General features: G+C 41.3%; 1 protein-coding gene across 4 annotated transcripts in view; it reads right to left on the reverse strand.

Annotated features, from left to right (window-relative positions):
• Positions 1-5,825: 5,825 nt before the first annotated feature.
• The window catches only part of MACROH2A1 (macroH2A.1 histone), a 44,028-nt gene continuing 24,127 nt past the window's right edge, over positions 5,826-25,726 (reverse strand). Inside the window, exons 5-9 of one of the 4 annotated variants that reach the window (XM_072348096.1) lie at positions 24,310-24,417; positions 18,116-18,206; positions 14,265-14,354; positions 11,707-11,881; positions 5,826-6,561 (exon numbers count right to left, since the gene is read on the reverse strand). In XM_072348096.1, the coding sequence (XP_072204197.1) occupies positions 6,396-6,561; positions 11,707-11,881; positions 14,265-14,354; positions 18,116-18,206; positions 24,310-24,417 (630 nt within the window). In that variant the 3' untranslated portion in view covers positions 5,826-6,395. Of the gene's footprint in view, positions 6,562-11,706; positions 11,882-14,264; positions 14,355-18,115; positions 18,207-19,645; positions 19,746-24,309; positions 24,421-25,726 lie in introns of all 4 variants that reach the window. The other 3 variants (XM_072348094.1, XM_072348095.1, XM_072348093.1) reach the window with 3 other exon arrangements.

Consider the following 25,726-nt stretch of genomic DNA (forward strand, 5'->3'; position numbering starts at 1 on the left):
GCAGCATCTCCCCATCCCCTCCCACCTCCGCTTCATTGGCATGAAAGTGCATTAGTGTGGACATGATGTGAGAATGCCCAGCCGTAAGGCAGGTGGCACAACCCTGCCTCTTCCCTGGGGGAGCAACGGATGGCTGAAGCCTTCAGCCAGAGCTGGCAGTAATCATTTCCTGTTAAAAAGTGGAATATTGGCAAGAGAGATGGACCTGATTCTCCTCATGAGCAAGGATGTTACTTGGGAAGGGTGACAGAAAGTACACACACTCAGACAACAAGAAGGCTTTGGTCCATACTTGCCCCTGCTATGCTCAGAAGTAGAATGTTTTGCATACTCCATATGGGGTTAGGAGGACCAAGAAGACCCCCGGTCCTCTCTGCGATCGCCAGAGCTGCTGGGCTCTCCTAATGCTTTATGTACACTCAGCAATTGCCAAACCACGCTCAGAACTCAAGAAACAGGGGAGGGGGAAGGTCGGTTATTTTTATATGTAATCTATATTTATAATATCGCATGCTGATAGGTTCATTATGAGTTGCAATTCACTGAGTAAAAGAATCCACGGGGGAGGGATCCTGCATGGAGAGAAAAGAAAGAGAAAGGCAGGAAGGTGATTTCTATGCCTATAAAGGCATCTCCTGGGCATAGACAGTGTGAAGACCTACCGCGTCCTTCTGGTGGTTTGGCTCTGTGTGCAATTAAAGCCTAGCGGAGCTGTCAGGGGCTGTTGACAAATATATTATCAGCAACTCGAGTTAAGCAAAAATGACTTAAAATTAATCCATCTCTGCCCGGTGTTCCTGTTTCACATCCGAAGAATGTGCCAGGAGGGGGAAGTACAAACCTGACAGCGTTAGGGGAACCTCCTCAAGGTGGAAATTTGCAAATAGGGCTACTGTAGTAAGTAATGAGAAGCTGCAGGGCTTTCAATTATCCCACATAGTCTGTCTCCTCGCAACTTGACTGACAGCTAATTATGCTGGTGCCATTTTTTTTTTTTCTTTTTTTGGCAGTGGAATTTAATCTCCCAGATGGAAAGCGAATCAATCTGCCCATCGCTGCAGCTGAGCTGTACTTTGGCTCAACTTTAATTTATTCTCCGAAGCCGAAGGAGGCTGGTCATTTCAAGGTACAGAAATATCACATTTCTCCTGTTAACCAGCCTGGTAAAAGGAAAGGGGGAAAAAATAAAAGGAAGAGTTGGGATTTTGAAGGCTACGCTTTGAAATGTTGTCCTTGCTTTGCATTAGGAAACAGCAGCATCATCTCCCTTTGATTCCTGTGCGTGGAATCTGACAAGGAAGAAGCATTTATGAGCCGGGTGCTAGTGATAATGGTTAAACATGAGTTGTGGAGGCATTAAGTGGGATTCTATGGAGGAATGAACTAAATCTCCGAAGAACTCAACACAAAAAGGAATTGGTGGCAATTCTGAAGCACTTTAGCCAGTGTGCAATAGTCTGGTTCCCATTGGGTTTCACACCAGGGATATAAATACAATCTTTCTACTTACCTGCGCTCTTCAGGCCTATCAATTATGCTGCTCCCTCTGAGTTGCTGTTACAACTGTAGGTATTACTGTCCTCTGCAAAACCAGCACAGAGCAGAGTATGTGACTAGTTACCATCGGCTGCAGACCTGATCTTTGAGCGGCCAGGCAACTACAGCTCCTGTCAGCGCTATTTTTCAGGCTGGAAACCCAATTTTAGCTGGGATCAAAGGGAAAACGAGCTCACAAAAACTTGAGGTTAACAAACATGGGGGAAATTAGAGCCTGGTTTTTCTGCAGACTTCTGCTTGTTTGGCTAACAAGGAATGTTCTCCCTTGTCAGCCTGTATGCGGTACCTACATTCCAGCTGAGTTCTTTACCTTCTGGTGTACCTTCTCTGAGTTCTTAATTTCTCAGCCTCGTTGGCTGTATACACTTTGGCTTTGGAGAGTTCACAGACCAAAGAGTTCCTGATTCCTTTTGACTGGAAAATAAGCATTTCTAAGAGTGCTTTGCTTATGCCTTGTGAGTCAGATTCCAGCCTCCTTGCACTTGTACAAATACTTGGCTGTTTTACTGCACTAAGTCCGCAGGCTGAAAGATGAGAAGCTCTCACATCTCGCTGCCGATAGCCATCTCTTCTTATTTACATACAGTAATTGTAGCCATGATGCTGCTCCCAATGAATCATAAACTGATATTTCACAGTTATCTTGTCCGTAGAAGCATTTGTTCATGATAAATCTCCCAAGATCAGACGCTCTGATGCTGTCCCATCAAGTGCATTCATTACTTTGCTGAGTGCTGTGTGACACTTTAAAGATGGAGCCTGTGCGATGCCCTCACAGTCTGTAGCAGAGAAGAGATATCACTGAATGGATGATCAGAATGTTCATGAATTGTGCTCTGTGGAAATAATGATCAGTACCTGGGGAAAAGCAGCGCAGGAGAACCAGAACGTGGGATTGGAAAGTGACATTGTGTGTTTTGTAGCACATATTTGTGGTTATAATACCACTGAGAGGTATTTGTATCCTCGGGTTGAAAACAGGGATCAGAACAGGGACAGCCCCCACTGCATTTCTGTACCTCCTGGCACCCGTGGTTATAGAGATCAGTCCTTGCTTGGCCGCTTTACTTTTCCAAATGCCCCGATCTCTGTGCAGCGCTGGATGCCCGAGGAGGCAGTGGAGAAGGAAGAGATGAAGCAGGCAGGTTTGTTTCCAGACTTCTGCCCAGGGCACATCTGAGAACAAGGGGGGAGATCTCAGTCAGGGTTGCAGGACAGATGTGGATGTTAGGAGCCTGCTCGTAGCTCTGCATCTGCCAGAATGCTAAACCCAAACTTCCGAAAAGGTTGAGATCTAGAAGGGAGCTGAAGGAAATGCAGCAAGATTTGTTACTGAATCTTAAATTAATCATGAAGGATGGAGGGCTGATTCCAGTGGAATGTAACATGAGACTGAAAGTCTAACCTGTCCATCACGGCGCTAATCATCCAGAAGACACATCTGCACTGCGGTTACCAAATACTCTGCCCTCCTCCAACTGCTTTAGGAAAATAAAGGTTACACAAATGTTGTTATTCATTGCTTCCATTTCTCCAGGGGGGAAAAAAGGACTTCAGGAAAGAAGGATTCAAAGGGGCAGATGAGCTGCAGTGTGATTATGAATTCTTCCCCTTCAGTGGGGAAAAGAGAGAGACCCCCAATTTGCATTTTTGCTTACTTCCTCTCAGGGGCAAAGTAACGCTTCTGTTAGCAGCTAATTGCATCTGAAAGCCAGCCTGGCAACCTGACCATGACTGCGGTGGGGTAATTATACCTGCTCAGCTAATCATAGTGGCTGACAACTTAGGATGAAAAAAGCTTTGGCAGGATGATAGCCTACAGAATTAGGGGGAACTGCTAAAGTACTACAATCTTTGATTCACCCAAAGGACAGTATTACAGCGAATTACCTACAGGAGGAAAAGTCAGTGGAGTAGAAGCAGAAGAGCAGTGGAAAGCAAGGCTCGGGGCAGCGGATGGAAAACGCTGCTGGCTGCGATGTTGTTTTTAACACCTTAAAGGATTCCGAGAACATTCATTTTAACCATTGTTTTCAGATAAGTTCCCTAAAGGACTGCAACAACGAAAGAACAAGCAGTGAAGACAAGTTGACTGAGACTTTAAGTGCTGGCCTTCCTTAAACGATTAATTTCTTTTTGCATATGGCACGTTCAGCTGTTAGAAATGCACGGAAGACAACCCCCAAAGTGATGTTGTTTTGGTCCCAGTACACATTAGCAGCAATTTCTTCTGTTTTTCTTGTTATACATGTAACCAGATACGAGTCTTTCAGGTTATCAAATCTACGCCACAATGTGCTGGGGCTGCACCACGTGGCCGAGTTCAGACTTGTTCTTGGATCTTTGGCTTCTGCTTTCCCTGCACGGCCTGCTGGGTTGCAGGACCTGAGAGCCTTGTTCTCCAGGCTGTGAGGATGGTGGGCGATTCACAGTAGGCAGTGGAAGCACCGGGGGTTTAGGAGCTTTTGTATGAGTGCCATGAAGGAGAAGGATGCTCTGGAATTTGTACAAAAGGAGAACGCAGTGATGCTCAGTGCTGTAAGTGACGTTCCACAGCTGAGTTATAATGAGAATAGAGACCTTCTTAAAGCTCTCAGGTCAGGGTTCTGCCTGCTGTGAGAAGCAAGGCATTGCACTGCTCACGGCCACGTGAGAAGCATTGATAACAGTTTCTGTTTACTGTGGAACATGACGCTGAGAGCTCTGATCCTCATCAGGTGGGAGATATTCACGGGTCCTTTTGCAAATCAGGGGCTGAATTCATACAAGGCAAACTCTGCACATCACAAGCGATGATGTGAACTGCACACAGAGCCAGTGGCTGAAGAAGTGGATGAGATCTGCAGCCAGAAGAAGCAAGTCCGTGTCATTTGAATTATGGCACAGTTTGCGTTGAGATTTTCTCAGTTCAAAGTTGACATCTCTTCATTTTGTGTAACAGCATAAAATATCTGTTAAATACCACTGCAGGCTCTATTTCTAAAGGCTCTGAAAATACCAGTGATTAAATACGTTAGAATTTACTGTAATGTGTAAAAAGACCAAGAAGCTGCAGTCTGTTGGGTACGCACTTGTTAGGATGTGCCCGTTCCTTCTGCAATGAAAAAGGAAGGGTCCTTCTCATCCCAGGCGTCCCCTCAGGACCCCCCTCCTCCATGCTCTTCTCTGCTTTTCAATCCTTTCAGTGACACCTAGTGACATTTGTGCAAAGTGCAGCTTCGTGTTTTCTGCATCAGGACCAACACAACGGCAGGAATGTGCCATTCACAACTCAGTGCTGAGGCACGGTAGCTGCCTTATTGCTGCAGGAGCTGCTATTGTTAAAGACTGACACTATAACAAATTGCAGTTTGATTTCATCGTATGGTCAAACACCTCGTGCTTGATGCATGGAATTCATCCACTCTCTGCTCCTAATTCTGCTCACTTAGAACAGCACTGTTCTATAAATGCCTTCCAGTGTTGTCACTGTTGCTCCTCTGCTGCCCTTCCCTCAATTGCTGAAAGTATTCACAATCCTATGCAAAAAGAAAACAAAACAAACACTCGACAGAACTTAAGCTTACCTGCTTTTAATACTTGGTACTGAGTCCCGAGTTTACTGAAAGCAGTCAGATATCTTCCATTCATTGCTCTGGATCAGCACTCAGGGGTGATGCGAAGCACTTTCATCAACAAATGAAGTTTGTAATAGAAATGGAAAACGTATGCCTACTATTGAGAAGGCGAGCTAAAGACTTCAAAGGAAGAGCTTCCTCTTCAGAGAGCATTCATATGCTTTTGAACGTGTAACCTTTCCTTTCTCAAAGTACAAAAAACAAGTGGCTTCCGTAAGGTTTATGTTGGTATGGATTTCAGCTGTGCAAGTGATATAGCAACCAGTGCAAACTGGGCTCATAAAGATTTGGAAATAATACAGAATGGCTTCAAACAACCCCATACTCAATGACTGGAACTAGTTCAAAACAACCCTAGGCCTTACTTGATTTAAGAGGCTGGGACCTCTCACACTAAGCAGCCAATTAAGTCAGCTCCTTCTAGGGGAGATCTGAAGCACCAACAGGAAAGTCTGAGTGCTCACAGAAGAAAGGGTCAGTTGTGAGACTTACTGAGTTTGCAGACATCCTCTCAGTGCGTTATAAGATGCCCAACATCTCCAGACAAGATTCCGGGCCACTGATGGAGACCTGCTGTAATTCTGACAGCTAACTTCTCCGAATTCAAAAGATAATAAAGGTTAAAGAGAAAAATTCCACTCCACCAACAGCAACAGTTCAAACATTTTACTAAATCAATTCACACGATCTCAAAATTGTAAATATAATTAAGGACAAGAGGGTCTCTGCATCTTTTTCTTCCAGATTTATCGTTAAGACAATAAACAAACACAAATTAGGTTTAGAGCATCTGTTCTTTTAAAAAATGAAAGGAACGCCACTCGATGGATTGATAAAGCACCACAACACAGTTACAAAATAGGGTCGGCCTGTTTCTGTCACGAGTAAAAGACTACATTTTCCTAACAGCTTCCTGCTTCAACCCATACTTCATTAAAATAAAACTATAAAATCTCCTAGATTACACTAAGTTCAGACGATGCCTGGTACACAGTGCATTAACAGCAGTAATGCCAACTATCAGTGCCAACATAAAACATTTTAGAAAGTAAAAAACAAAACTAAAATGAATCCAAAAAACCAAAACAAAACAAAACAAAACCACCTTTATTTCCCTAGATGAGCAAAATTTAAAATAAGGGATGTTCTGCTTCACGAGGAGTTAAGGTTTTGGAGAAGAGGAAGGGTAGAAAGGGGGGCTGGTACTGCAGCTTCCTATGCTCAGTTGGCATCTAGTTTGGCCATTTCCTGCACGTATATCCCTATACTCTCACTGTCAAAGAGCACGAAGTACACCGTCTTGATTGAAGAGGACATTGTTGACACAAAGTAGCTGGAGATGGCTTTCAGGATCAGCTGCGCAGCGGTTTGCTTTGGAAAACCGTTTCTAGTAGGGGAGACAAAAGAAGAAAAGAAAGAAAATCAAGTCCTGCTGAACAAGCTTTTGATAGCGTAAACTTGCATGGAATGCTCAGGCTTTTCCCTAATGCAGCACAGTAACTAAAGCTACGAAGCTAGTGTTTACCATCTGATTTAGAAGCTACAAAGTTGTTTGTTTAGGCAAGGCTTAAATGTTCAAACACAAGAAAGCATTCCCAAAATAGGAACGCAGAGTCCACATATGTTAACAGGTTGAACCGTTCAGTATCTGCTGGCTCCATTGGTCTGGTTTAGTGGACAGGTAAAGCAGTGGCCAGACACCTAAGAGCTCAGGAGAGCCTCACAGTCAAACCCAACCTGACAGCAAAGCTGACAGAGGGAAAAATAAAAGGGAAAGAGAACTTGGTGCAGAAAATAAGCATGAGAAGACAAAGTACAACATGGCTTTCCTGCTCTTCATGGTTAACAATACAGTGCAGAATTAAAGAAGGGACTTGCACGGTCTTGCAGCAGGCTGAAAGTGGAGAGAATGAGTGCTAGTAGTTTGGCAGTGAGAAAACAAGTCCAGCAAAAGTAGAATGGACTCAACAAAGCCATGATCTCAATTATAACAGCTTTGTAAGAAGTCATGGCACTGCTGCAATTCTGGCAGTTGGAATTTTGACAACAGCAGGATTTTTTTTTCTATCTATCTTTTTTATTCCTTGTAATTCCATAAGTCAGTGATTAACAACCCCCCCCCCCATGATTTATTACAGTATTTTTAGAAGAAGAAAAAACCAAGAGCTGTTTTTGACTAGAACCACAGCCACCTGGAAGTCAGCAGAATGCAGCTGCTGCCCACAGTATGGCAGTCTATGGAACTAATTATTTTGTTCATGTTATTTCTTCCAAGTGTGTGTGTTGCTTACAATTACACATGACAGGGGGAAATTCCTGCTGCACGTGCTTTGAAGGAGGAAGAGATAGCTCAGTGTCAGTGACAGAGGGCAGATCAAGCCCTATGGAAGTACTATCAGGCTTTTCCAATAACCACACTCTGCTACTGGTCACCTGGAAGCAGTATGAGCCAGCATCCTCTGCACGGAAGCTCAAACTGAAGGACCTCCTGAAATTAATGCTGCCATGAGGGGAGCCATGGAGAGCAGCAGCAGTACACCTCTGGATAATATAAATGCTTGAAATCACAGTACAGACATGTCTGTGACAGGTTTGATAAGCGTGATTCATTTTTCTAAGATCTATGTATACAAACAGCACAGCAATAGAATTAATTTAATGATGCAGTCGATAAAAAGAGACATGCAAGGAGCAGAGGAAGGGATGATTTTTCCTTGATTGTGAAGGCTGCTCTTCCCAAGCACATCATCCACTTTTCTTTCTCTGTAGATCACTACCCATCTTTTGCCTTACTACAAATCATATCTTCTTCCTCCTTTCTTCATTGTAGTTAAGAACAATATCTTCACTAAAACTATTTCCGTACAAGTCCCCATCAATTCAACCAGTCTCTAAAGAGACATAACCATATAGCTACATCTAGAGTGGAAATGCTAAGTCAGGGCTTGAAGCAGTGATGGAGCACCTGGTGAGAAGGCAGAGCCAAACCAAGGGAGCAGGCAGTGTAGTGAGCAATGGAAGTGTACCTGAGGCCTTCTGAAGGTAAGCAGCTGCTTTCTTTTATTTCTGTGCTTACTGCTGTTGTGTTTGAGTGAACACTCGCTTGCAGCAAGGGATCTCAATGCTTTGCTGTGATTTCCATCACTTTACACACGTTATAGTAATTAGCAACTTTCAGAGCTCTATCTTTGTTTCAGCACTCATTGTGCTGTTGGAAAGTGGTAGTGATAGGAATGGTACAACTTAGGAAACTTCCAGAATTCAGACTCTCCTGTGAACAGAAGCTCTGCTGCTGAATTCCAGCAGGGTCTGAGCAGTCCCCAAGGGGAACAAACAGTAAAAAAGAAATGAAATAATCACAGTTCTCTGTTGAAGGATGCTTTATGAAGTTAAGTAAAATACAGAACACTGATGACCTTTAACTTAGCCTTCCATTTGAGCCAACTAAAGCGTGTAATACTGACTCACAACATAGGGAAAAATTAATAACTTTCAGATTGTACAGATCAATGGATTTCTCAGTTTCCTCAAAAACTTAAGCTTAGAATAGAAGCTGGGCTCAGTTCATCTGTGCCATTAACAGGAGCACCATGACCATGGATTTGCTCACTGAAGCACTGAACTGATAACAAATCCTTGCTATGCTCTCGCTCTCATTACATGCAGCAGGACACAAAATGAGAAAGGCAACTTGCCTATGTTGTGGGCAGCTTACTGCATGTTACCTTGCCACAGAATATACTCCAAGAGCAATTCTGTAGTACTGCTGCTGTAATGTGCTGTTATTCGTGCCACCTGAAGACAGTGTGTGGGTATTTCAGAAATGGTTACACGGAATAGTACATCTGCTTCTTTCTTTTCTGAAGAAGACAACCTTTCCCCCCCCCCCCCCCCCCCCCATCTATTGGAGCAGAAGAGAAAAAAGAAAAGCACTCTGAAAACATTTGTACGCTTCCAAAGCTGCTTGAGTTGGCTGGTGAGAACAAGCTGTGTGATCTGATGGCAGTTGTGACAGCAGAGCTACTTCCTACTGTTGGCTTACACAGAGAAAAGGGCATGCAGTCAGCATGCCTCCACATCTGGTTGTTTGCGAGTTACTTGTGAGTGCTGCATCCTGGCACAAACAGAGCAGACATCTGATGAATTTTGCTCATAAGAAGGATCAGTCACAAGGGAGAACATAAAAATCAAGGTATACGCTGTTTCTGAATTGTTCAAAGTGGATTCTGAAGCCATACAGCTTCCACTTCCTCGATGTTCCTGCAAAGGTGGTCACAACAGGGTGAAAGAGAGAAGAGCAGGTTGATCAAGGGGAGGCATGCACAAAAGGAAGCTGAATAAAAGGAGTTGTTTAAGACCTGCTGTAGGGGGGAAAAAAAGCAGATGGAGAGGAGGAAAATCAGAAGTGAGATACTGACCAGTGGCCACGTGTGGGCTGTAGGGTGAAACAGAAGCCTCTTACAGTGATCTACTGTTCTGAGTTATGGTCCTGTGAAATGGCTGTTGGAGAACTCAGCCAAGTTGGTGTCCATTCTGTCCAATGTCCAGTGACCTCAGGATGAAATCCCTGCTTTGAGGACTATTTTATTTTCAATCTCAAACTCTTGTTTTCTGTATTCTACTGCTGGCCCTACCAGACTGAACTCCAGGCTACCCTTGTACAGCACCCAGTTTGTGCTTGCCACAAGTTGGCTGTAGCTGTGCATCTGGCCCACTGAAGGCTACAAGCATGCTATTTTATTTTCCCCCATGATTTATTTGAACTGCCCTCATGTAATCCCATTCCTCAACTATAAAAGAGAATGAAACTGTTTATGTGGATTTATTGGGTGATGTCTGCTTGACAGATGTCTGTACTAGAACAGCTGCATACATGTGGTGTCTTTGGTATTTGCTGTCTTTAAAAGCTTTACTTTTTTAACACTTCTGACTTCATAAGAAAACAAGGAAAGAGTACTGTCAGAATATACTGCTCTCAAAAACTAATTTATGCTTGAATATTTCTAATTAAAGAAGAAAGGGGAAAATAAACAACGTATGTTTCTCTGTGCCAGTTGATTTCTCTCCATGTTTTAAAAGCACCACTTCAACTGGCATGAGTAAGAGCAACATACATATGCCAAGTTGAACACAGCAGCAGATCTTGCCTGTCAGTAACTGCATTCCATAACAGGACGTGGATCTTATGATTATTCAGGGTTTCAACATCTCCCATCATCAATTAACTGCTTTGCAACAACAGTCTGAAATGGGCACCCTCCAGAAAAGAGAGAGATCTGTGGAACACACTTCTCATAGTCTTGCTTTAGGCACCTACGTACTGAACTCCTTAGCATCTTTACAGTCTATGGAACAGCACAGCTTCTCCAGAAGAGCAGTTCATAGAACAGCCTAGTTTGGGTATCCTGGATTATTCTGCAGAAAGCTGCTTGTTTCACTGAGCAATCTTTGAACCAACAGCTATCAATTCAACAGGTCAGTATGGATCCTTCACTCCAAAGTTTAAGTAACAGAAGCAAGCTTTGTAAAATGACACCCACTCAAAACAGCCTTATTTGGAGCTTTTTCTGATGTAAAACACTTGAATTTATTATCCTAGCAAAACTTCTATTTCTTTATAGTTATTCACCCTCAAGCAGTGCTTTCTGCCATACAAAGAACAGGCAGAGATGAATCCAGCACTACAAGGTGGCACCATGGGAAGAACATTCCTGCAGAAGATCAGCCAACTTCTTTCATGGCAACTTAGAAAGTGCCAGTTGTTTAGGGTTAAATATACCACTGTGTAATTCAGCATAGATCTGGTCTTCATAGTGAACCATCAGGGGCCATACGTTCCAAACCTCTTCCCAAATCTAAGTCTGTCACAATTCTGGCCTATATTTAGATTCTTAGGAACATTATCCAACTTCCTGATGGCACTGAGTGTTCTGCACAAACCTAGAGAACCTGAACTTCAGAATTGAGCTTTCAAAATCTTGGCAAAGACTTTTAGGATAACTTTTTCTTTCTGAAAGAGTCCCACGATGTAAACTTTGTGGAGCTGAGTTTATGGATTTGGGTGAAAGATTGAAGTGACTCTGCAAATCCTGAGAATCGGGGCTCTTCAGGTCTGCTGCTTAAACAAACGTTAAGACATCTTCTAGCCATCCCCAAACTGTAGTAGGCTTAGTTATGTGCTAAAACCAGGTGAAATAGGCTCTGTTTCTTCACGCTTTCCTCTCTATCTCAAATTGATACACTCTTAAAAGGCATTTTTGCTCTTTAGACTGTTTGTACATTGTAAGACTGCAGGGATTATGCTAGACATGCCAAAGTTTAACCGTTACTGGGAAAATATGACAGGCTCCATGTGCAGCTTGGATCCTAGAAGAAACATTTAGTTTGGGGAACTGAAATCAATGAACAAGAATGAAGTTAGCGTGGTAGAAATGGGTTTTGTATGCAAGAAGAGACAGGAACTTGTAACAGGAACTCTAACACTTAGAAAATGTAGTTGATATCAAATATCAGGTTTGTGTATTGGCCTTACCTGCCACTGCCAATTGAAGGAAACGCAATTGATTTCAGTTTCTTTTCATCAGCCAGAGCCAAGCAGTTCTTCACTGTCTTTTCCAGCAGCTCCTCGCATTTGTCTGAGCCCCAGCCTGGGCTATTACAGTGGATCACAAACTTTGCAGGCAATCCATGGCCAGCACTGACAACAGCTAGTAAGGGATGAAAGTGAAACACAACTCTCATTAGCATTAAAAGAATGCATCTGTGATTAAAACAGCAAACAATCGACAGACATTCCTTTATCCCCCCTGAATGTTTTAGATTAGAAATCACACAGGTTTAAAATATAACAACATGATTACAGAGACTTTCCCATTTCCAGCTGTACTTTGCCACAGTAATTTATCAATCATAACTATAATAGAGCTTATTTTGGAGAGCAAGAATTCATGACTGACATCAAAGGAAACACATTTATACTGGGGATTGTGGAAATTTGTGTAATGTCTGAGAAAAAGGCAGTAATCTCATAGAATGTGAATCTGTTCTAGGGATGATCTTGCTTTGGTTCAGAGTTTAAAGCAGAGCTACAATAAGTATTAGGATGCTGCCCTGCTGGAGTTATGACTTGTGTGACCTTCAGCTACTCTTGCTATACAGTTTATTTTCCAGCTAACCTCTGCTAACAATGAAACCCAAATTGGATCAGTTCAGAGCTTTCAGTGTTCCACAAACTGGTAAGGAAGGCTGGAAAAGAGGTAAATTAAAGCTTTTGTTTCCGCTTTTGTTTCTGAGAAATTGTAAAGACATTTTGTGCCATTTCATAACTTTGGGCCCAGCTCTATTTGAGCTTTTTAACGAATGGGTCATCAGAGACTGCTTACACAACGCCAATTCTGAGTGACTTTTTTCATGTTTTTGGCGGACTGTCAGACAGGATGCAATAACAGCTTTACAAACTTTGATTCACACTGTTTATACACCAACAGGTGAGGCCCTGTATGTACAGGGAACTTTTACCACACCAAGTGAATGCCATCCCCAGGGTGCTGTCAGGGACACAGAAGGATTACCAGGGAAAAGCAGAGAGAAAGAGAAAGCAGACTTTGTCATGTGACGTTCTGACAGGTTCATCAGGATGTTTTAAAGGACAGTGAAAGCACAAGGGCTGATGTTGAGAATCCACAAATCCATAAAAGCACATTGAATAACTTCAACTCTAGGCAGCTTTCGTTTGTCCTTGTAGGCAACTAAAATGTTGGCAGGTGCAGACTACATCATAAATCCAAGAAAATACTCATAAAAGCAGCTGATGTTTCTCTAATCAAATGTGAAATGCTGGTAATTCCTTCACACTGAAAGAATAAAAAGCAGTATTGATACACATCACCAATGTCAATATTTCTCAGACTGGGGGTGTATTCTAGAGTAGTCATTAACTCATTAGGATTCTGTTGAAGACAGCTGTTAATTACCCAGAGCAGCTGTCCCTTACTTTAAATGCAAATGTTTTGAAAGGGGAAGTAAATTTTGCTATAGAAATAAACAAAAAGAACCACTGCCACGTTCTGTGCTGGTTATAGGCATGGTCTGGATCCTGGTTGTTTTATTAAAGGGATACCCATATTATTGAGGAATCTGAAAACTGGGGATCCATTAATGGGGAAGTTGATTTGTGTCTGGTCTCTTCTGGCATCCAGGTTCTCTGGGGTAGCACACAGCTGCCCATGGGGTGAGTCTAACCTGATCTGAGGGGTGCGTTGATGTCTGAGAGAAACATTCAGTCTATTTGTGAGCACCGTTTATCTGGCTCAGCGGTGAGTTGGAAAGGAATAGTGGAGATAAAGGAGGAAAAAAAGATTCTAAATATTTTTGAAAAGTAAAGATTCCAAGAAAAACCGAGTAACGTTTTTAAACTCAGGGAAGAAATCTGTATGAGGCACCACAAGTAAACAGCCGCAATTCCTTCTGTCGTAGTTGAAGTCTTTCATCTCTCCCTCAGCTTTAGTCAAAATTGGTTTACAAAACTGCATGTACTGTATTTATTTTTATAGCATAAACACAGATGGCAGAACCAGCATTCTATATGAACCAGCGCGTATCAGCAGTATCACAGATGGTGTCAAATTGCCATTACCAAATGTTAGTACTCTGATGGTAGATTTTTCTCAAATATTGCATAAAATTTGATAACTAGACATCAAAAAATCATACGATTCTACAGTGATGATTTTGGCACTGATTAAATGAAGTACTTAAGCAGGTGCTTGGCTTTAAGCATGTGCTTGAGTTCAGTGAAAGTCAGTGGCATCTTGGCAAAGCAGACATTTAATGCAGTTGAATTCAATTAATTGCTTTTATGAACTGTACCTTCAATGGTCAACATTCCTTGTGCATGTGTGTATCTGTGGACAGCCTGCTCTTACCTGTGATATCACAGCACTATGCCATTTCCTGGTTACTTTAGTAATAGCTACTTAAGATGCAATGTGTTTATTATAACTCTAGAGAACATAGATAATATATAGATAACATATAAAACCAGCAGTGATGAACAGCAGGAACACAGGCAGTGTGATGAATGAGCCTCACCTCCAGCTATGTCCAAGGGCCCGTTCTTTTTCCGAAGCTCAATGACAGCTTCCACAAACTCCTTGCCGCCTTTCTTTTCCAAAGTGCTTCCTGAACAGAGAATTGTTATTTTATTCCTCTCATCCTGGGTTCTCACAGCAGACAGAACTTATCATTATTTGCAATTACGTTGTTCTAAATATTTCTGCCCAAACATTTTTTTTGGGGGGGACTGCAAAGTAAGATCTAAACCTTTTGGGACTTCAGAGTTAGCTACTCATTAAAAACAACAATGACAACAGAAAGAAAAAAAGAAACAAAAAGATAACCCTAAGAACCCAAAAACCTTCCATCTGTATCCCTTGCTAACATTCTCCAACTGATTTTAATGTCAAAACATCTGACGTGACATCCCTATCTCCTTCCTTATCACGAGCATCCATCAATGTGAAATGATGAAGAAGAATGTGCTAGCTCAAAAGTGATTGGAGTTCTGCCACTCCTTCCCTTAAGATTCATTTCCCCTCTCTCTCTTTATAAATGTTTTTAAAGAGCCATTTGCCACAATAAGAATTTGAAACTCACCTGATCTTGGTCCCTGACCCCAACAGGTGGCACCAGGAATGAAACAGTCTCGTGAGTGCAGCGGGCTGCTTTACTTGGTAACTGCCCAGCTTGTTGAGCCACCTTTAACCAAGAGGAAGAGCCTCAGAAATAAGGAGAATCTCTAAGGAACATATTCCTCCAATGAACTTCTCTGACTACAGCTAAGGAGCTGGACAAAGTCATTTTGGGAGGAGAAGAGCTGTGCAGTGTTTCAAGGCAACCAAAAGGTATGCTTTTACCAAAGGCAGTCCATCGCTAAATGGTTTAGATCTTATTTTGCAGCTCTAATTTTAGGTATTAATATATATATATATATATAAAAGAAAAAACAGCCCAAGAAAGCATTTTCCTAACTACATAAGCATCCCAAATAATTCTGCGCTGTGCACATTAATGATTAAGGCAGGTAAGTAAAAAGCAGTGGTATCATAAAGGCTCTGATTTCAGATATTAATCCAAAACTGATTTCCAAAAATTCAGAACTAGGATCCCTAAAGATTTAGGCTTTATTTAGTGAAGCCCCTCACTGTCACTGATGGAGAAAGGACAAAAACAAACCCATTTTCTGATGGAAGTGCACATACTGTATGCTCCGTGAAGCAGAGCCCCTCCTCCAAGGTTCAGTTAATAAATAAGAGTTATAGTTCTGAGAACTAAGAGGACTGCCAGATGCTTTCGTTTTGACCCCGTTGCTAAATTTCTTCCAAAAGGACCATTAGAAGTTTCTTGAAAACAAGGCAGCATTTGTTTGCTCCTTCAGAAACTGACCCTGCCTCTATTTTGCTGTTGGTTTATTGCTGTTGGGGTACAAAAGCTGAGGATAATTTTAAAATGTACATCTCGTAGTTTGCTTTTTCATAACTAATTCAGAATTGCAAGATCAGACTGTAAGTCAGAGTGTAATTTGCTCCTTGGACTCAATTAAGCTTTATTTTTATGTCAATATTTTGCTCTAAGCTTCTTTAGACAAACTCCACACCAAGATTGTTATGAAATTCAGTTAGCTGTGCAGCTGAGTACAAGGTACCAACTAGCAAATCTCTTTGACAAGGCAGCAATGTGTCCTAGGAGAGTGGCGTGCCCAGGACTGGTGGTACAGAGGAGCACTACCTTTACAACAGCTTTGGCTGAACCTATTTACCTGCTGTGGCTGACATGAGGGAATCTGTAAAATCACTCTGACAGGGAAGGGATAGGAAAGAAACAGTTTTCCGTTCTGGTTATATTCCTGTTCTATGTATTTCCATATCCCTCCTGCTCAGATCTGTGTATGCATTCCAGTTATATTCCCCTTGAGTCCATGAACTCAGATCAGCCCTCAAACCCACGACATTCATAATCCTTAGATTTTCTTGTTTCAAGGGGAGACATAATTAAGCCTTGAACAGAACCTAGGAACAGAAAAGATCTATTAACTGGGTCATCTCTTTGCCATTGCAAAGCTGTCGTACATTTAATGGAATTTAGCCTAGTTTTCCCTAATTCAATCTAAAAGGATCAACTTATTCCCTTCTACTGGGAATTAATTTATAATTAAAAGCAACGAGCAACCCTGTCAGCTCATTTCACTGAGCTCTTGCAGATATGGTTGAAAGAAGAACATATGTGATACCAGTGATGTTTTCTGCTCTTCTCAGTAATGTTCTTCTTCCGATTAATAGTGAGGATTTATATTGAAATTCCTTCATTTATGTTGAAATTACATTTCAGAACTACGTTGCCAACTGGAAAGGACGCACTGCCTTTAATCATTTCCCACCACATTAGCAAGTTTCTTGATGGAAGTCTCGCTTCACAGCTTCAAGGTTAGTAGCTTATTTGCTCACAGGCATAAATATGTGTCACTCCCATGAGAATAAGGTCATTATCTCATGCTTTTGAAGCAGGCATTGGTACCAGTGTTGAAAACAGCGTTAGCAGAAATTTAGGCTCTAAAATTCTCAGGGTAAGCCCCCAGTACACTTACATTGTTAGGGAAAAAAAAATAACAACAACAACAAAAAAAATAATTAAAAATAAATTTAGATGGGTATAAAAGTTAATCACTGGAAGCTAGGCATTTGTGCACTTCTATTCTTTCTTACAGCAGTCAGAGGCAGCAGGAACCTACGCTAAGGTATGAGCAGTGCAGCTCTGAGGGATAATTGTCTTTGTTGAGCAGCTTCTTGAGTATTTCTCTGCCAAAGGGCAGGAGAGAAGCACCTTGTCTAAAGGAGCCCGACAGGCTTTAGAAGCGTATTCTTCCGATAAAAGGAGTTATGACACTTTTCTTTTCATGTCCCTGCATAATGTTTAGCCAGCCAAGTCACAGCTGTTCCCACTCTAACAGGCCATAAAGGGCTACGTTCCTCTGTGCCTTACTCAGAACGGAGCTCCTTGGGAAACAGCGGGTGTTGCAAGGCTTGCTGACCTGCAGTAGGACAAGGGCCCTCCACAAGGGAGACCCTTCATGCAGCGACAGTGAGGCCAACAGGAAGTGTAAGAGGCTGGGATCATGCAGTTGATTGATTTCAGTACGGTGTTATCGCCCTAATCAGTAACTTCCATATTCTGATTTTGCCTTCTCCAATTACTAAGGCAGATCAGACAAAGCGTGGCTACCTGTTTGTAACATCCTTCAAAATATTAAAGGTATAACCAAGATAGGAATTACTCAGGGCAAAGCAGAGGTAACAACTGAAGACGTCTATGATATATGTAATACCTTAACTCATCAGTGTAGCTTAGATGACTAACTGTATGAAAAATGTGTATTTTCTACCCACGTGCCAGTGACACAAGCAACCACTGAGCAGGGCTACAAGCTAATTGGTCCACGAGTTGAAACATGAAAAAACAAATCCATCTTAAGAGTGCTCGGAAAATAAAGTGGGCTAGATCCAGCGTGTCAGATGTGAACATCTGAAACTTGGCATGGAGACAGTGTACTGGAACTGGCCAGAAATCTAAAGATCAAGGCACAAACTGTATTCCATGTCATACAATGTTGTAGTTCATTTTCCTTGGTCGCATGCCTGCACTGTACATACACTGTTCTCGCACTTCAAATTTTGGCGGTGCATTCTGTTGTTACTTTTGAAGGTCTGATTTGGTGATTAAAAATCAGAAAGGCCTACTGAGTTTGCAACAACTCATTTCTTTTTGTTATCAGTCAGGACTGCTGGAAGTGAGAAATAAATGCAAATCTGCATAGCTATGACAAGCTTGTGGCTGCTGATTGACCATGCACACACATACGAACTCCGCAGCACTGAACTTTCCATTACCTACTTCACCACCGGTGTAGATGTCAGAGTTTGTCGGGTGAACGACAGCATCACTGTCGATCGTGGCAATGTCAGCCTGTACAACTTGCAACTACAACAGGTAAACAGATGTATATCAACCACGTTGGACAGAGACCCAGCACAGGCTCTACATTTACACATGTACCAACGTCCATTATTTTCCTACCTTCACATCTCCAAACCTTGCGCCAAAGGAGTAATGCTGAGTGGTGTGTGCAGGTGTGTGTAGAGAAAGGGGTGTAGGGAACAGGAGGAGGAATATTGAGTACGACACGATCAAATAAATGTTAAAATGACAAGTCAGAGCAATCACACGAGATCATTTCCAAAGATTTAAGATCGGCTAACACCCCATTTCACTTGGCAGCATCCTAGAACAACTAATTCCCCACAGAGCATGACACTAAAACATGGAATCTGTTTAAAAAAAGAAATTCATGATTGTCAAGCCAAACAAAATAACTAGTTTCTCCATTTTGTCAGCATCAATAAGCTGACAGAAACTTCTCTTCGTACGCAGAGCAATTCATTACTTGGTTTCTAAAAAGGACGGTTTCCTTATATGGAGGAAGCAACGTATGGCAGGATTTTACTGAATTTGATTTAAAGCATGGCAATGATTGAGTTTGTACTTTAAAGGTAAAGTGTATTTTCTACTTATGCACCGTAAAGGATGAGACAGGTGTGAAAACATACACGTATCTGAGAAAGACTGATCCAAAATTACCCTTCTTGAATCTTTTTCTTGTTAAATTACATACAGGAAACACGGTAGCAGAATTACAGGTTGCATTCCATTAAGGAAGCTTTAAAAAAACAACAGCAGGTGTAATCAAATAACAGTGGAAGGTGGTACATAACGTGTGGAAAGTCAGTTTTTCTTTTATGGTTGGTGAAGAACAGACAGTTGATGGATCTGGGACAGCAGGAGGTTTAAAAGTGATACAACATCAATGATAGTATCTGCAAGTTCAGCGTTGGTGTACTATCAGTTTTTGTTTTCAGCTGAACATGGTTGTGACAGGGAGTAACAAACAGAATTGAAAGAAATAATTGGACTGAATTGCACATGAAATCAAGATGCAGAAAATTTGGGTTTATTCATTTAATCGTTCCCCTTTAAAAAGGGTTATGGCTACTCTGAGTAGCAGAAATAACATCAGAAATTGCAGTCTGAATGGAGAAACTGCTTATTTTGAAAACAACCTGACAAAAAAAAGTATTTTAGTCCTCAAAGAAGCCACGTAAAAACCCCCCAAAATAGCTAACAGTCACATATGATCATTATGGAAAAGAATTTAAATGGAGTTTTAAATTGAATTCAACAAGAAGACTAGCGGTGGTTGCAAGATTTCCAATTCGGTGGAAATGTCTTTTGGATTTGGATCTTCAGCAAGAGAGAACTTTAGAATTTTGGCTCTTATTTAATGAATGAAGCCCTAGAGAGTAAATTCTGGGTTCCATAATTTCCATGTGACCATTAGTTGTGTCAACCCATGCCCCATTTACCTAGGTCATCTTTAAGGTCAATGTCAGCATTGGTAGGATTGATAATGGCCTCCACCTCGAAGCCGGCTAAATTACTGATTTCACTGTGAATAAGGTTCAGCTGAAAAGAAAAGCATGAGGTGGGAAATAACAGGACAGCTGGGAAATCACAGAGAAGCTGCAGAAAAGTGAGCTTTGCAACACAGATGGAGATAGCATCACTGCAAACAAGTATGCAAAATAAATGGCAAGTCATAAAGGAGGGCTGTTATCAAAAATAAATTAAACAACTGAAAACATCAAACCCAAGACTCAAACACTGTTGACGCTGAGAGGAAACAAATGTACCTACCAAAAAGGCCCTATATCTTGGCTTTCAGCTGAGTTCTATTTGAGGTTCTTATTTCAGCATTATAAAAAAGGTATTTGTCTCTTCTTGGAGACACCCTAACAATTCCTTACACACCCACTGGGGGCTGTGCCATGGCTTTACTGGAGCCAGTGAACCTGAGCACGTCTTTAGAAAAGCAGGCACTTGTTTTAAAGAGAACTCCACCAAGGAAAGGCTGCGTTTCCTTGCTAGAGTCACCACCTCCTGAATTGCAGTCATTTGGTCTTCACACACACAGTTCTGCTGGCATTGTGACTGACTGGCCCAGTACTGTAAGCAGGCACTGCTAGGGGCTTATTGCTTCTACTGATACATGAAATAGGACAACTGCATCACAACTTATGCTTGTATTTACAACATGCAGAGTGATTGTTTCACCACCAGCTACCTGGGGTATGTGGAAAGCAATTACAAAAGAGAAAGTTCTTATTCATTTATGTGAGCCTTCAAGCCGACCAAAATTAAGTGAGGCTTTCCTTCTAACCCAAACCAACGTATTCAACATACAAAACGTAAGATAATACATTCAAACATGGCAATTAATGTCTCCTCCACACATATGTGATTTTATTAATAGGGAACATGAATCAGTTCATGAAACCAACACAAATGAATGAGTCGTTTAAGGAGGCCAACATTCATCCATTTAAGTTGTCTGAAAAAAATGCTTCCGTTTCATTCATGTGATTACATGAATCGACTTTCTTTCTCTTTTTAGAAGTCGTCAATTTCATCTCATTTGCATATGTACCCTGAGTAAACTACGCTCCCTCAAAATAAGGTGACTGGCTAAAAATGAGAGTAATTCAGCCCTGCTTTGAGTACGGGTCTGTCTGGGAGTTTGTAATAAAAATCGAAGCAAGCTCGCTTTCCAAATAGCTCAGAGTCCTGTAATACTTCACACCTGGTGAGTTATTCATACTGGAGTTTGAGTCTTGAGTTTGACTACAAGCAACCGCTGTTTAGAAAAAAAAGGGGGAGCGGGGGTGGGGGGAGGGAAGTCAAATAAAACCAAACCAAAATATTAAATCAACTATGAATTTAGAAATAATAATAATAATAATAATAAAAACATATCCAAAACCAAAATACATGCAGACACCAAAAGACTGTTTTGTGGAGATTTTCGTATGTTCCTAAGCATATTTCATTCATTTTAGAGGTGAATCTTTTTGATCCCTAATCGAGCTCTACAGATTTTTGCCCCCAGGTTTATCGGCTGCGTAGTGTGTTGGTTTCAGACCTTGAATTATCTCTGCACCTACTTACAGAAGGGATTTACATTGCAACCAGCTGCTGATTAAAGTTTCAACTTAACAGGAACAATGAAATGCTTAAAAAGTTGCCCATTACTGACGATCTGTGTTGGCATCTATGGATCATTTGATATTAAATTCTGCAGATGCTGTTCAATGCACTGTGAGCTGACTGCCAAACAGGACAGCACAAACCAAAGTTTTCCCATAGAACTATTGCTCAGCTTTACTTCTCAATAGCATGAAGCATTTATTTTAGACAGAAGAAATGAACCTTTAAAGGGCCACCCTTAAAAAAAACCTAGGACAGCTTGGATATCCGTGTGCAACCTTTACATTATTGGGAGTTTCACACAGGATGAGTTTCATAGTACACAGTGAAGATGTATTTTGCAGGCCAACGTGCTGCTATTTTTCTGAAAGCCCAAACTCTAATGCTCAGGCTTGAGGTCTGATGGTTTGCACTGTAGCTCACTTTCCCACTAAGAACACACAGAACAGAAATACAAGACTAATTAAACAGCTGTGATCAATAGGAATATTCTTACTTTCAAACTGAACAGCTCAAAATATTTTAACACGTTAAGCTTTTCTGCCATCCGTGTAAGGAGTGTAGTTGTATCTCCATTCCATAAATGGGGAAAGCAACAGAGAGAGAAGGGGTGGATTCACCGTATCTCTTAACTGGCCAAATCCAGAAGCCAGGAGTCCAATATCCCAGGCCTTGACCTGGGCCACCTAGTACCCTCCTGACCCCAGAGAGGCCAGCAGCTTTTCCCTCCCTCAAAACACTCTTTAGAAGTGAGGTTATGTTGAATGGAAGAAAGGTCATCCTGCAACCAGGCAGTCACCTTTTGTCCTCAAACACTCCCAAAATAAGCACCATGCAGGGAGAGCCTAAGGAATCAAACCACAGCACTGTTATCTACAACAGCTATTGAGGTAAATTCTGCTGTTACTATATTTATGAATATCACATGGCACTAATTTAAGGCATTTTAAAGTCAGTATTATCTTTTTAAACATCAGTTGTGTACAGAAGTGGCTACAAAGAAGCATTTAATTGATTCAAATTGCTGCATGTTGTTTCTAGATTTCCAAAATAAACAAACAATGATCCAAGATTTCCACCTCACAAATAATTATAAACCCTCACCACTGTCAGCGAGAGCCCAGGCTGCCAGACCTGCATGGCAGCAGATGCTCTGGCCCAGCCCAAGTTTAGGAGACAGGGAGCACTGAAGTCCCACTGATTCCATAGCTGAATATTTCATCTTTGGCTTTTTTTTATCCATCACAAGAAAATAAAAAATATTTTGATCATAGGGAAAATGCATCTTTGGAAAATAATTTTCTGAATTATTATTGTATTGTACAGTATTCTGTAAGGAATAATTAACGTATTTCTAGGAATACGCCAGCAGAATAGGGATATCTTTTGGTTTGTATGCTAAATAAAACATCTTTGATGAGCACAGGGCAAAGATTTTGTTTTCTAGGCTCTCTTTTTCATTCTTCACATGACTGCTTGAAAGAACTCAGGATGGTCTAAACGTGCTATTTTGGGGGCACGACAGAGCATACAAGACTTTCATTTTTCACTGACACATAATAAGATACTGAACATTCATATGTTTGGTAGGAGTGTCAATGGTCAAAAATGCAGTGCTAACAGATGAAGAACCGGTGTGAGGATGGATACAAAGCACCAATGATCTGGGGCTGCACTCACAAGAGTACAAGAAAGCCAGAAAGCCCATTTCCCATACAAGGTACTGCTGGAAAGCTCCAGAACAGACAGAGGCTTTGCTCATCACTGCTTTAAGCAGTTCCGGAGTTCACAACTCTCTTCCTCTGAGCCCAGTCACAATGCTCCATTGACCTGCAGGGTCAGTCTTGTTAGAACACGACATTACTTCCTATTACAGATTTCTTATGGTAACTATGAGGAGCTCAGAATCAGACCCAAAAGCCTTACATCCTTAGCTTTCTTCAGACAGTAACTTAGTGAGTTTTGGGTTCTAGTTCAGTCACCTGCATGTCTTTTAAATTACATTCTAAACCACCCCCTAGAGGTAGTCAAAGAACAAAAAACCTAACAAAAAAAGCCCTACAGAACTCATAATCTGGTTCTAAGTGTACAATTACCAGTGGAAAGCAAGAAGTCTTACAAGGAATAATGTTACTTCTATGCACGTTAAAATTAGCAAACAAAATGTGGAAGGATAAATGGAGAACATCCTCAATATGAAATAAAAACGGGTCAGAGGATACATCCCACAATGGACAATAATGGTTCATCTTTTATGACTTACAACACAATGATCTGATTACTGAATGATAGAAGAAAGATGCAGTTTTACTTAATAAAATTTAGTGTTGCAGGTTTCAAGACAAAAGACCAAATTGACTTATTCAACTGTCTCTTCAAATGAATTGCCTTTTTAAACAGATGTCTTTGTATCAAACCGCCCCATGTCCCAAAGCATATTCACAGGGAATAAAAAGAGCACGGACTCGGAGCTTTTCATAAAAGCATCATTTGTTATTACCCAGCAATAACTTCTGTGACAAATAGGAAAGAACAGAGCAGAACATGAGACAACTGTTATCCACAAAGGCCTAAAAGAGATTTTGAGGAAAAACTGTACATCCTCCACATCAGCAATGAGGTGGGATGCCCTTCAGAAAAGCCATTTTGTTCTTAGAACAGTTTTGTCCTTGGCAAAAGCTTAGCTGCACTGATTATACTGTCTGAGGGCAAGGCATGGTAGATTACAAGCACACGGGCTTTCTTTCTATTGGAATATTTAATGATGTAGGTCTATGAAGACTCATTTATGTATTTTTAAGATGTTCTACAAGTTGTGTCAGAGAATTTCTGTGTTCATAAACTAATATTATGTACCTCCACACGTGCGGTGGAGAAATGTCAATTGTACCTGGATATTCTGGGGGGAGAGGGAGGTGGTGGGAGGGGCTGTTCCCTAAGCAGCACAGAAAAACAGGTATTCACTTATAAAAGTACACAAGCATACCTTCTGGCCAAGGAACAGACTTTTTGTGGACAGGACTGTGAAGCCATCTGCAGGAGTTCCCTCTGTTGTGCTGTCAGCACTGGCTGATTTGCTCACTTCTCCCTGCTTCTTCTTCCAAAAACAGAGTTAATTAGTTCACTCGAGACTCAGGGTACAACAGTGTTTAATAACACTAAGATATACAACATACATAAAGGCTACTACAAACACTGGAGTTTGGATTTTATCCTTAAGTCTACAGTGGCTGATTAAAGCTGAAAGAATCATGAAAGAACCATAGCAAAAATGACCCCAATGTCTGCAATTCCTACCAGTAAGGAATAGGGCTGAACGTTGCTGTCTTGTCCTGTCACTTCCCTTTAGCTCCCATAGAACTGCAGAGGGGCAGTTTCCTCAGTCACCATTCCTTTCTTTCAATTATACGACTGAATTAAAATGATAAGTTTCAAACTGACTTACTGAATAAAAAAAGAGAATTAAGAACACTTTGAAAGGGATGCTTCATGAAGACGGTGAATTGACTGCTGCAGCTATCGACTCTACTGGTACCAAGAATCATTTCATACTGTCAACTCAATTACAACTTGTGATTTCATTTAAATCTTTGTTGCCTCAGCACTACATACGCCGAAGCTGAAGGCATACGTGGAACACTAGGCAGCCACCTTTCCCCTATCACTCCTTTCCAAATTATATAAACTAAATCTGCAGCTGAACAACTAAGATGACTGATACAAGGGGGTATTTGTGCTTCTGGAAGCTGTTGCCATGCTTTTCTTTACACAAATGTTCTGGAAATTAGATTGTCATGGGTCCCATTTCAGTTCCCCTAGAGTTTACTGTTAACTGACTACCAATATAGCAAGGAGACAATACAACTTATTGTGTGGAAGAGAAACAGAAACCTGCAGCAGACTTCCTGCTTCTGTAATCAAGTAGGACAAACAATCCAGATCTAGGAGAATTATTAGTGCACAGCTATTAGAAGCACTGCACGTGAAGTGTTAGCTGCTAGGTGCTCTAATAGGGAGAACTCAATCCAAAGGTTCAAAAAAACAAAGTGAAATGTTGAGGATAGTGACCACATAAGTAATGAGAAAGACATATGGGATGACTACAGAAGCCTTGTTTGACTCTGAAGGGAACATTTTCAAATGCACTGCCAATTTTAGGTAAAATGGGTGTACTTTTCTTCCTACTTCCATTCTCTATAGATTTACAATGGTTATTATGCAGAAAAATATGTCCTTGGTTACACATGAACACATTAGAAAGATTCTTTACTCCTGCAAACCAGAACTATATATGGAAAAAAGGCAGCTATGTGTTTTACTTGGCTTTCTAGTATAAGAAAATCACATTTTGAACCTCTTGTTCTTCCCCTAACTCCACCTTCCTTTTGAGTTAGTTTCACTGA

The sequence above is a fragment of the Excalfactoria chinensis genome, chromosome 13, assembly GCF_039878825.1.
Source record: "Excalfactoria chinensis isolate bCotChi1 chromosome 13, bCotChi1.hap2, whole genome shotgun sequence".
NCBI lineage: Eukaryota > Metazoa > Chordata > Aves > Galliformes > Phasianidae > Excalfactoria > Excalfactoria chinensis.